The 13,654-nt window shown below is 39.1% G+C and overlaps 1 protein-coding gene across 7 annotated transcripts in view; it reads left to right on the top strand.

Moving 5' to 3' along the window:
* LOC124115432 (phosphatidylinositol 4-phosphate 5-kinase type-1 alpha-like) overlaps positions 1 to 4,464 on the top strand; it is a 68,034-nt gene extending 63,570 nt beyond the window's left edge. For all 7 annotated transcript variants that reach the window (XM_046476438.2, XM_046476435.2, XM_046476440.2 and 4 more), the window contains one exon: positions 3,333 to 4,464. In XM_046476438.2, the coding sequence (XP_046332394.1) occupies positions 3,333 to 3,344 (12 nt within the window). In that variant the 3' untranslated portion in view covers positions 3,345 to 4,464. The remainder of the gene's footprint in view (positions 1 to 3,332) is intronic.
* The last annotated feature ends 9,190 nt before the right edge of the window (positions 4,465 to 13,654 follow it).

The following is a 13,654-nucleotide window of genomic DNA, read 5'->3' as shown; positions in this document are numbered from 1 at the left end:
CTTGGTTTGAAACAGTGTTTGAAATTTAAGGGGTTCTAGATAGGGTTTTTCCTCTAGTATTTGAATCTAAGGATCCCTAATATTTAACTTTTAATATTTGGCCCACAAGGACCTTGGCTTTTACGCTTTACTTTCGAACACTGTAAAATATGTAATCATGGTAATGCAATGGCAATTTTTTAGAATTAACTTTTGTTGTTTTTTCAGGTGGAAATTTATTTTCATCTTTTTCTTTTAGACATTTCTTTCGAATTTGTTATTTTATTTATGTATGCAAAAGATGTCAGATTTGCTTTCATGAATGAAATACTTCATGTCAAAATTTACTGATAATATTATGATTAAAATCAGATCTGTTACTCTGATATGAGGACACCTGGATAAGATGTGTAAAATATCCAGAACAATATTAAAGGTTGGCTTTATTACTTTGCATTCAGAACTCCCTGATCCAGTTTATTTTTGAGAAACAGAAATGAGATACCGGTCTGAATGGCGGTCCGGGGTAGAATAGGTCTTCAGCAACCCATGCTTGCCGTAAAAGGCGACTATGCTGGTCGTAAGAGGTGACGAACGTGATTGGTTGGTCAGGCTCACTGACTTGGATGATACATGTCATTGTATCCCAATTGCATGGATCGATGCTCATGATATGAATCACTGGATTTTCTGGTCCAGACTCAATCATTATCAGACCACAGGAAATATAGCTGGAATATTGCTGAGTGCAGCGTTACACAACAAACAAACAAAACAAAACCACTCTGGATGTGTTGCTCACTGGCACTGAGGATCTTGAAGCCTCTGTGCTGATGAGAATGTTCACTTTGACCCCCTGCGGTGTTCTCAGACCTTTATGCAGACAGATATCGTATCAGAGTAAGAGATCTGATTTTAATGAGATTGTTCTACTATTCAAAATGAATTCATTTGTATTGAGGTTATTTTGTATACCACAGAGAATATTACATGCTCTCTGAAGGTTCCATGAACAATGTAGATGATGGCAACATGCTGCCCACACAACACAAGCTACCTGGCGGCACGCTTTCAGTGTTTCAGCTCTAGTGCAGCTTGTGTGGTCCTTTTGTTGTGTAAATGGCAGCAAAGCTTGAGTAAGAAGTGGACCTTTTGACATAAGAATAACGTCTTGAATCCCAAAGGCTGATTTGTCTCTGCCAAATAGTGGTTAAAGCGTTCGCTCGTCACGCCGAAGACCCGGGTTCTATTCCTGACATGGGTACAATGTATGAAGCCCATTTCTGGTGTCTCCCGCCATGATACTGCTGGAATATTGCTAAAAGCGGCGTAAAACCATACTCACTCACTCACTCTCTTGTGTTCAACCCTTCTAACTCTAAAACAGATCGCTCACTCACTCACTCACTCACTCCTATCAGCCAAATATGGTTCAGTTTCTTTCGGGAAATATGGTCCAGTTTTTATAGTCCAGTTCCTGTCAGGCAAATATGGTCCAGTTTCTATCAGGCAAATATGGTCCAGTTTCTATCAGGCAAATATGGTCCAGTTTCTATCAGGCAATTATGGTCCAGTTTCTATCAGGCAATTATGGTCCAGTTTTTATAGTCCAGTTTCTATCAGGCAAATATGGTCCAGTTTTTATAGTCCAGTTTCTATCAGGCAAATATGGTCCAGTTTTTATAGTCCAGTTTCCATCATGCAAATATGGTCCAGTTTCTATCACGCATATATGGTCAAGCTTTTATAGTCAGCGTTAGAAACTAACAGTTTTCGTCCACTAGTCCTTATAATGATAACATATAGCAAAACCCTTAAAAATGGCAATTTTCTACTAGTCCTTGTGATACCTTTACCATTGGGCAGTTTGGCAAGGACTATAGGACTAGTGCCAATTTCTAACCCTGATAGTCCAGTTTCTATCAGGCAAATATGGACCAGTTCCTGTCAGGCAAATATAGTCCAATTCCCAATACACACACACATCCTTGTGTAGTATTACTGACTATGGCTTAAAAAACAAGTGTAGTTGTGTTCACTCTTTCCTGCTCTTTGTTTATGATAATTACTGGACCAATATTTTGAGACCTCAGTGAAGGAGTATTCAGTGGGTGAGACAGGATGGGAGTAATAGAGGCGTCTACACTCCCCAAAGTCCCAGAACGAACAAAAAGCCCCGTGCTGATTCCATGTCAGAATCACTCCCAAGCAGCCGATCCTGGTGTAACTTTGTTCATTGCTTAACGCCGCTCTCAGCAATATTCCAGCTGTATGACGGAAATCTGTAAACAATCAAGTCCAGACCACACAATCCAGTGATCGAGGTCCTGAGCAGCGATCTACAAACTTAGACACGATGATGCATCAACCAAGTTAGCGAGCTTGGCCATCCAATCTCGTTAGTCACCTCTTACAACAAGCATGGTAGCCTGTTAATGAACAGGGCAAGAATGGGTTGCTGAAGACCTATATTGCCCCAGATCTTCACAGGTCCCTTGTCATAAGTAAGAGCTGACCAAATGGATCGGTGGCCAGGCTTGTGACACTGTGACCCGAAAACATGGATCATTGGTCACAATAATTATCACTGGATTGTCTGGTCAAGACGCAATTATTTACCGACCGTCATATGACTGGAATACTGCTGCGGCGTTCCACAACAAAGACACTTGGATTTGGATGTTCCCGTTCCACAACAAAGACACTTGGATTTGGATGTTCCTTAACACCCATTAACTGTATGATCAGTATGATCCCTTTGCTTTCATCATGCTTTAGCCTGCTTAGAATCACTTGTCAAATTGATGCTGCCTCTTTTAGCCTAGAAGCAACTCTGCCTAGTGACCATATTTATTCTATTCTTGAATTTTTGTTTTAAAATCATTTTCTCTCTTTTATTTATTAATTCTTAAACATGGATCATGTGGTGATTTATTTCTATATTTTCTATTTAGCTTTGGTTCTTATTTTCAATGGGGCAGTGGGGTAGCCTAGTGGTTAAAGCGTTCAATCGTTACGCTGAAGACCTGGGCTCGATTCCCCACATGGGTACAATGTGTGAAGCCCATTTCTGGTGTCCTCCGCCATGATATTGCTGGAATATTGCTAAAAGTGGCGTAAAACCATACCCACTCCCTTACTCACTCACTTTATTTCAATTTATTTTTACTTCATTTGTGACCTTTCACTAATTTAAGTTTTATTATTTTTTTAAAGAATTTAACATGTTTATTATGGGGGAAACAATATTAAACCAAAGCGTAAATAACCTGTATAAATTGAACCTATATCCGTTCACAAGTTGACTCAAGCTTGTCAAATCTTGTTTAAAAAAAGTATTTTTCTCGTTTCAGACACATTTATAATAAGGACTGTTGCCCTTTCGGAACAAGTCAGTGATGAATACCTGGAAACACGACCACACTGTTCCAAGTGAAGACTGAAGCCGTATTCCAAAGTTTCAATATTCCTAAGTTGACACTTCACACCAGTTACAGAATGTTTCTTGTATTCGTCTGAGGTCGGCGTGTAACTGAGACTGAATATGTTCTGCAAGTCAATCCCATTTTGTCAAAATGTTCAGCTCTTGGAAAATCACAAGTGAGTTATGTGATATTCAGAACTGCCTTTCATACAGTGAGGCGAGGGATTTGTATGATTCTGTTGTGACAAGATGTTTTCTTGGGATACACCTGTGAGTGTAAATGTAAGCTAGAGGAAGACTAAGTAAACAAATGTCGATGAATATGCATGGTGGATTGTGATGCTTACACAATAAGGGAAAAAAATAATTTGTATGCCAGAAGGAAGACAATCGATGTATGTATGACATTTACACTAAACGTTTGAACCTTGTTACTTTGACCTTGGATGTGGGTCAAGGTCTTAAGGAAAATAATAACTGGTGATCTGGATTGGTTGAGGTCAAGGTCATTTTGTTTGTTTTTTCTATTTTCAACTGACAAGGATCAAAGGAGGTCAGATTTCAATGTCATCCAAATGACCTTGGAAGTTTGTGCCTGTGTGTTTACTTTTCAGTGAAGGGAAGAGCTATGGAGAGAGAGAACCAGACTGTCATGTGACATTTTTCGACTCCCATGAACAATATCGCCACATACCAAAACATGACTTGCCGAAATTCTTTGGAAAGGGATACGTCTGTGATGATACACACACGTACACATGGCCTTCCGAGATTCAGAATCAAGACATGGAAGACAACTCTGCTTATTTTATACTTGAACTATTCAGAGTTATGTCCCCCTAAAATCAATGGCTACATTCTACCTGGCAAATTGCTGCCATTTTCTCTATTTTGGGTCAGATCATCGACAGAGAGATGCTGATGGAGAAATTATGCAATGTGTCCGATGTAATGAGACTTGCAAGGTTTTAAAGTTCAAAGCATTCCTAATACCAGCGTCAGTACTTCATGGGTTGGTGTACACCATGTTCCTCCATTGCAGTGAATACACATGTCCACTATGTGATGTCATTGGTTTTTTTAAACGAGTCAAACAACAATGTAAAACTCATACACACAGCTTGCATCGACAACGTTTCTCGGTGTCCAGGATATGTCTTAGCCTTGTCTGCTCTCCACATTGCCACGTGGCCCAGTCGTCTAAGGTGCCATGATTTGCCGTGCAGAGTTGCGTCCCTTGGGCACGCCAGAAACCTATGATTATGGGTTCGATATCCGGTTTGCCCTGATTATGTTTCAAGATTTGTCAGCACCATACGCGTGTTCGTAGGTTTCAGCGAAGTGGTAAACGTCTCAGACCCGAATCACTTGGGCTTTCCTCCCACATTAAGCTGACACGCTGTGATATGACTGGAATACTGTTAAAAGCGGCGTTAAACCCAACTTACTCACTCACTCTACACGTTGCCTTAATGTCAGTGGTAGGACTCACACCACATTCATGCACAGAGTGGGGCACAGACAGTCGTGTAAGGTGCCACAATTCGCATTTCAGAGCTGCCTCCCTTTTTGGCACAACAGAGATCTATGATCATGGGTTCGAATCTCGGTTCACCCCGATTATGTTTCTAGGTTTGTTAGCACATACCCGTGCTCGTGAGTTCGACCAAAGTAGTAAACATCTAAAACCTGCATCATATTTCTTCCCACATTGAGCTGACACACTGTGATACAACTGGAATATTGTTCAAGGCAGCGTTAAACCAAACTCACTCACTCTTTAGCTGATGAAAAATAGACGCTTGTCACAATGACATTGCACAGTGGTTAGTATTTTATGGGCAGTGGAGGTATATACTGTATATAGACCGTATTGACGATGTCCTAATACGTGTGCATGAAGAGTTGTTTGGACTCAATTGTCACTCCATGGCAAATTGAAATTCGCAGAAACATCGTAAACGCTGTTGAATCTGTTAAATTGTGCACTTCAGTAACACTTGAATATAGCTGAATCTGATCAACATTTACTAAACTTCACAATAGAAACACTTTGGCTAGCAATCCCTCAGCTAGCAGATATTTGACATTAGGAATTACATATATATTTAGAAATGTAGACAATGGATTTATGGAAACATGAGACATGGAACATGTTTTCTCACAAGGATGTCCACTGATCTGCATTCATAATTATAAAATCTGTTTGATTTACTCTAACTTTCAGTTTTAAATAGTGTGTATTCTGTTTAGCCACAGGCTTATGAAATATTGCATTGAATCTCTCCCTAGGTAACAATTTTGCCTAAATGTATAATTAACAGTATACAACTTTTTAAAATATTTTAATCACATGGATCAAACGTTAATCTAAATATAAAAATGATAGGTTCGTGTGTAATTATTGCTTTACAAATTGATAAATACTTTAACGTGAACTTATTTCTAACACACAGTTTCTAACATGCAGCTACATTCCATTGATGATGTCATAGTGCTATGACGTCACACTGCAATTATAATGGAATTAACGCATCTTTTGTTCCATATGTAACGTGTATCTTTGACAATTTGATTTATGATGTTTTGTTCCCAGTGTACTGCTTCTCAGCGATTGGTTCAGAATATGACAAGAGGTGCACTCGATTCATGTCGGTTGTGCAGTGAACTCGAACCATACCAACAGACATCCTTCATATAAAATGTCAACGAAAGAGAATATCCTGTCTCGGTTCTCTGCCAAAACAGATTCTGTTTGGGCGTAAAAGGCATATTGGCAGTGAAAATTATATAAATGGTTCACGGAAAATCGTTGATAACACCTTTTCACGAAAAGGGAATAAATTTGCCGAGGACTGTTAGTTTTACACAATCACTTCATTGTTCGGAGAAGCAGTGCATTTAGCCTTGTGTAACAATGCATATCATACAAACCAACCTAGACAACCACTGTTTCTTTTAGTGATTCCTATGTGCTTTGTTCAGTGGATCTAGTCAGAAGGGAGTTGTGGAACGGAGAGATTATAAAAGAAAGCTTTTTAAAAAGTAGTCTTGCTTACGCTTCTTTTAATACTATTTGGTAACCCAAACCATGACCATGACCCTGACCCTGAATGGAAATGATATGAAAGTCTAATTTTGTTTTTGTTTTTTTCCAACCATTATCCAACAGATTCATTTCAGTATTAGGAGATAATTCTCAGATAGTCAGGGATCTGTCCAGGTTTTTTAGGTCTAGTGGCTAAAGTGTCTGCGAGAGAATGTAAGGTCAGTGGATGTTAAAAGATGGTCCTTGCTCTTACCCTGGCTGACACTCGGCATTAGGGGAATAAAACAAGGACTGGTTAGCTCAGAGTCTCTGTACTCTGAGTGGGGCGGTCGGGTAGCCTAGTGGTTTAAGCGTTCGCCCGTCACGCCGAAGACCCAGGTTCGATTCCAGACATGGGTACAATGTGTGAAGCCCATTTCTGGTGTCCCCCGCTGTGATATTGCTTGAATATTGCTAAAAGCGACGAAAAACCATATTCACTCACTCACTCACTGTACTCTGAGTAGGGTGTCCATGTTTAACTGGGGGATTGCCCAACTTCCAGGATAAATCCCTGGCACCTCAAACAAATGTGGAAATAACATCTTTTTGTGCATTCTGACTGGACAAGTGGAAAGATAGACACAATTTTGTTCATTTGTTTTGTTTTCCAGTTTTCCAAAATAAAGTTAAAATATATATCAAGTGTGATGTAAATGCAAAATACACACAAAAAATTGGCCCATTGATTGTAAGTCAAAGTGAACTTCTCCAGTAAATGTTGATCCAATGAAGTCCCTGCTTGGCAAGGGGCGGTCGGGTAGCCTAGTGGTTAAAGCGTTTGCTCGTCATGCCGAAGACCCGGGTTAGATTCCCGACATGGGTACAATGTGAGAAGCCCATTTCTGGTGTCCCCTGCCGTGATATTGCTGGAATGTTGCTAAAAGCGGCGTAAAACCATACTCACTCACTCACTCATTCTAGCTTGGCAAGCATGTTCCTACAAATGACACAAGAATCTTTCAAAATTTTAAAGGCATTTCAATATGACAGAAGTATAGTATAAGAATATATGTATAAGTGTGTTATCAATATTTTGCCATATTTTAAATTTAAGGAGAGATTTGATCTTTGTGATTTGACCACGCATAACATCTTTGGCAAATGGTAGTTGGAAAGTTAGCTTTTTAGTTTCCACAGCTTTAAGACCTACTTTGTGAGAATGAGGGCAACACAGACTCGGGACTATCTCCTGATTCCAAATACCAAATGGCTAACACTACAACCACTTTGAGAATCTCATATTTTGCTCACCTGAATGAAAGTCAAGTGAGAGTATATATCATGGCCTGCTTGTCCGGGATTGGTGTCTGCAAACATAACCTCCTCAGAAACCACAGGACCAGTGCAGCTGAAACTTCACATGCTTGTTCCCACAAATGATGACTCCTTAATTTGAAATTTGGTATGTATTTAGCTCGTGGCGCAATTCAACATCTATGTTCTGTTTTGTTTTTGTGATATTTTAAATTTTGACCTTAATGTAACCTTTGTGCTTTCACCAAGCTCCTTCAATTCACCCAATTCTCCCAAAATGTATTTCCTGACACTGTAAGTCATCTGCTCAGAAACCAATGGACCAATGAAGCTGAAACTGCACTTGCTTCATCTCAAGAATGATGACACCTTAATATTCAAGAGGTTTAAATAATATTTTAAATATGGAAGCCATGACGGCCATATTGAAAAACTTTTTATGGCCTTCCTTCAGTCAATGTGGTGAATATTTCATGTAATGATCTGAAATGCAAACTTACTCACACTCGTATGAATATGACCAGGTGAGCTACAGTGCTTTAGTGCATGTGGAAATAAATGCAGCTTATCTAAGTTTCCCTTCATGAGATTTTCCCAATCACATGTATTACCTGTGGGTGTTTTTTTCCCCTCAAATAGATCTTCAGCAACCCATGCTTCTCGTAAAAGGTAACTATGCTTGTAAGAGGCGACGAACGGGATCAGGTGGTTTAGCCTTGCTGACTTGGTTGATGCATGTCATCATATCCCATTTGCATGGATCGATGCTCATGTTATTAATCACTGGATTGTCTGGTCCATACTATTATTTACAGACCGCTACCATATAGCTGGAATATTGCTGAGTGCGACCAACCAACCAACCAACCCTTCAAAACACAAAATGATATATCTAAAATAATGTTCAAAGAAGCAATAAAACACAACTCCCAATCCCTCTCCAGCATCATTTGTGACAAGTGTATTAAATGACTATCAATTATCCATTCAGTTTGTCAAAATAAAGCATGAAAGAATAGGGGTCCTTGTCAAAACCCAAATGTTAAAACTAGGGCTGGGACGAGCCGCACACTTACTACCCAATGTAGGTCTCACGAGTTGGGTACAAAAGACTCCGGAATTGTTTTACCGGAGCCCTTCTTAAAACCTTTCGATGCCTATATAAAACTATCTGATTATGCATACACTGAAGTTGACTAGCTTTATCTTTACTCAAACATATAAAAGTCAGAAGTAATGCGAACATTAGCGAATTGTATAGTAACCATGGAGTTTTATTGTTGTCATTAAACTAGAGCATGTGTCCATGTAGGGTAGTCATGTGGGTTCCCAAGTCCTAATCAGGAATGACTTGAGCTACCCGTCCCAGCCCAGCCCAGCAAACATCAAGGTACCCTCTAATTTCAAACACTGCCGAGTGTTGCGCTAGTTTATGTATACATTGTCATATATAGTATACAAATACTGTAGTATGATTTCACCAAGACTATTAGGTTCAGACTGATATACAGTTATATGATTATTTTGCACAAATTGTAATCTTAACCATATAGATAATGTCATGAGCACTAAGAATGTTTAGCGTAAATAGACCAAACATTCCAAAATATGTTTTGTGTCTATCTTGTGGAAGAAATGTCCTATAAATGTCTGTAATGTCAGTTTGAAATGAAATCATCACATTTTTATTCATTGTTTACTCTTGGTTTGCCATATAACATAATAATGTCTCACAGTAAAATCTTGTTCTGAAAAGACCACAATTAACCTGTTGAATAATCTGTTTATTGTTTGAGGTAAGCTTGTTCCCAAAACCAGTGTTCATTTTGTGGCAGGTCGGTAAGGCCACAATAAATACTACTCAATCTTTGATAGGGATATTCTGAGTGGGGGACCTGAACGTTCAGTGTGTGATTGGTTGCTTGGCGTCATACAAATGTTATCCCATATTGCTATGCAACTAGAGCATGTTCGACCTTGGTAATAGTTGCTAAATAAGTACACAATTCAAGATTCGGAGTAGAATAGGTCTTCAGCAACCCATGCTTACCGTAAAAAGCGACTCTGCTTGTCGTGAGTGGCGATTAACGGGATCAAATAATCAAGTACACCAGTTGCTGTCTCCTAGTTACGTAACAGTATAAAATAGCCCTATATCCCTCTCAGATGTTGAGTGGTATATGTTTCTTATTATGGTTTACAGATTTGTACCAACACATTTGCCTTGGTGTATTGAAGTAAATATACTACTTGAAGAAGTTCTGGTACTATTTGTGGGTTGTCCTTCACTCATTTGGTTTCATCTACAATAAAGCCTTAAGATAATCTGGGTGTTTGGCTTTAACATACACATTACATTTCAAGCATACGTATTTACTGTCATACTCCCATTAATAAGTACTTGTCCTTACTCAATCATGCCCTTGGGCTGTTGGAGCTAAAAGGATCATCACAGTAGGTAGCAATATCAGATAATTACTGGCAAAAATTGCCACATTTTGAAAAACATGCTGGAAAGTTCAAAGAAGTTAAAAGAAAAAAAAAAAAATTTCATGTGACTAGTTAATGTTATTTTTACTATTGAAATGAAGTTAAAGAGCACCCGATTTTTTCATGACTAGTTAATCACGGCGCGACAAATTAACTAGTCATTTCAAGAAATCAGGGATTCCTTAACTTCTTTCGACTACTAAATGTCTGTCCGCTAAAGCGTGAATTGCATCATCATTTCTGGAAAACAGCTTGAAAAATGGCCGACTTTGGCAGCAACAACACCGAGTGGAGTATTTTCAATTACTTCTTCTGCAATAATGATGATCTTGTTTAATGAGTGTATATCTTTGTTGTTAGTGCATGTTGCTCTTCAGTTCAGAGTGACATACCGTCTTCGACGTAATAAGTGCCCACGTCGACATTTGCAAAGATATTGGCTAGTGAACAATCCAGATTAGCACCCCTTCCGATTGATCAATGTACACAAGACTTATTTATTCGCGTATAATACGCACTTGTGTGTTATAATCACCCTTAATTATGGGCAATTAAATTCTTGCAAAAAACAGTATCAATCTGTCCAACATAAACACTTAAGGTTGTCAGCATAAACCATGAAATTTATCTTTCAACTCGCTTTTTTCTTCACCAAAATATTATTCTTATGAGAGCCCCTTATTTCTAATTTTGAGAGCACCCTGGGCGCTTATTACGTGGAATACGGTACTCCACTTTTGATAGGAATATATTTATCTCTCCATGATACAAAAAGTGTATATTTTGATAGAGAGACATCCTATTCCTATCGAAAAGTGACTATTTTTGAGGATGGGGATGAATTGTGTTTCTGTGTGAGAGGACCAGATGACTGAAGTGCAATTTCAATGAAGTACTATTGGCAAAAAGGACTTTTTTTTAATGTGTAATTTTGCTAGTAATTATTCTCATGCTACCTGCTTGATCCTTTTACTTCAAAGATAGTATGCTTGTCGTAAGAGGCCACTAACGGGATCGGGTGGTCAGGCTTGCCGACTTGGTTGATGCATGTCATCGTATGCCAATTGCATGGATCGATGCTCATGACGTCAATCACTGGAATGTCTGGTCCAGACTCGATTATTTACAGACCGCTGTTATATGGCTGGAATATTGCTGAGTGCTGCGTTAAACAACAAACATACTTCCAAGATAGTTGACGGCCTGTTCAATATGCATACTACAGTTGTGGGTTAATGGTAACTACAAACAGTGTTGTCATGGTAATCATAGGGTGTTGATAACGGGAAATGTTTGTTGTCATGGTGTATATTGCACTTGGGAATATGCTTCTAGCTCAGCAACCCATGCTTGCCGTAAAAGGCGACTATGCTTGTTGTAAGAGGCGACCAACGGGATTGGGTGGTCAGGCTCTCTGACTTTGTTGATGCATGTCATAGTATCCAAATTGCATGGATCAATGCTCATGATATCAGTCACTGGATTGTCTGGTCCAGACTCGATTATTTTCAGATCGCCGTCATAGAGCTGGAATATGGCTTAGTGCGGCGTTAAACAACAAACAAACAAAAGCTACAGGAATATATCCTTAGCCTGTGATGTGGACATATTCCATCCACACACATACTGAAAAACTATCAAAAATGTCTTTAGTTGAAAGTTGTCCCACACAAAATGTAGTGAAAAAAAACCACCAAAAAGAAATCATGCATGTGGTATATCATTTGAAAGATAATCAAATTTCACTAACATGAAAAGCTTATGCATGTTTTCTTTGGGAAAAAATTACAAAAATATTTTTTTCAAAACATTTTTAGTTGCATCACTTAGAAACATAACTTGTGGAAAGAGTACAAGGAAATGTGCAACTGTGATCAGCTGTCTGAACAAATACATGAGAGTGAGTGTCTTTGTTTTGAAAAGTATGTATTTTGTGAAAACAGGACACAAGATTGTATCTTAGTGCAATTACAGAGTTGTGAGGCGGAGTAGAATTGTTCATCCCTGTATGACCAGGGGATGAAGAGACGATGTATGTACATTCTGACATATTTAATAGTGTATGAAATAATACCTTCATATCATTGATGCCAATTTTCCCACAAAGCGTGTACATATCCGACTGCATTTGATATTTCTTTATTTCAATCTGCCATGTACATAGCCATGTAAAATAAAACTGTCCGAATATTAACTGCTTTCTTATCCTTATTAACTTCTTGTTTGTTTACTCTTTGATGCCACAATCAGCAAAATTTCAGAATACAACAGCGGTCAGGGCCACACAATCCAGTGATTGACATCAGGCCCACCGTTCTATACAATAGAGATACGATGACATGCACCAACCAAGTCAGCGAACCTGACCACACGATCTAGTCGCCTCTTAGAACAAGAATAGTTGCCTTTTAAGGCAAGCATTAGTAACAGAACACCAGGTTTTCACTGGTTTGTGTCATCCTTATTAGCTCAATTGGTCATAGTAGTATTTTGGTTGACTGGCAAGAAATTTGGCAATTAGTAAAATAATCCAGACAAGCCAATGGTTAACATCAGGAGCACAGACATTAAAAGTTGGTAAAACAAGCACTTGTCGGCTCATAGTCAGTAGACTCTCTCCGTGGTCCGGTGGTAGAGCGGTAGGTCCGGGGTTCAATCCCCGGCCGTATCATACCAAAAGATGTTAAAATATGGTACTTGTTGTTACCCTGTCTGGCATTAAGCAACAACAAAGACTGGTAGTCTCAGAGTCAGTATACTGTGTCTGAGTGAGGTATTCATGTTAAACTGCTGCATGGTATATCATGTCCTAGCACTACAAAACAGGCATTAGTGCGGATAAGTCCAAGCAGCCACACACATTTAGGTCATCTTCCCGAGGCAAGAGCCTTAACTGACTATAAAAAGTCCAGTTACTACCCTACCCTTGCCCAACTAGGCTGGAATTCCGGAGTTACATTTTAGCTGAACTAAAGAGTCTATGCACAGTCAAAATCAAAATCGCGTAACGAACTAGATATCATGAACTTCAAGGTGCAGATTTTGGTCGCCTACAGGATTTACAAAGCTTGTGTACCGGCCAACTGGGCGTCGACAGATATTTTGCAAATCTTTTCATGTTTTTAATCAATGAAGTGAACTGATTCGATAAACTTCGCGGAGTAAGACCCGTTTCATTACAATGAAGTTCTTTATTATCGATCCGATCGTCTTGACTGGGCGCCGCCATTTTGATTGAAGCCAATGCAAGTAATATGAGAGGTTGTATCTGATTGGTCAATAGGGACGTCAAAAGGGACTTAGAAGGGGCATAACTCGTCATAGCCACTAACTCCTAACTCCCTTGCCTCGGGAGGATGCATTAGGATAATAATCTTTAACGCGACATTAACCCCATTTAACCTCACTGCATCTTT

The sequence above is a fragment of the Haliotis rufescens genome, unplaced genomic scaffold, assembly GCF_023055435.1.
Source record: "Haliotis rufescens isolate VD_foot unplaced genomic scaffold, xgHalRufe1.0.p SCAF_120, whole genome shotgun sequence".
Classification (NCBI taxonomy): Eukaryota; Metazoa; Mollusca; class Gastropoda; order Lepetellida; family Haliotidae; genus Haliotis; species Haliotis rufescens.
Note: the sequence above shows the minus strand (reverse complement) of the source record. Positions and strands in the feature narration are given on the sequence as shown.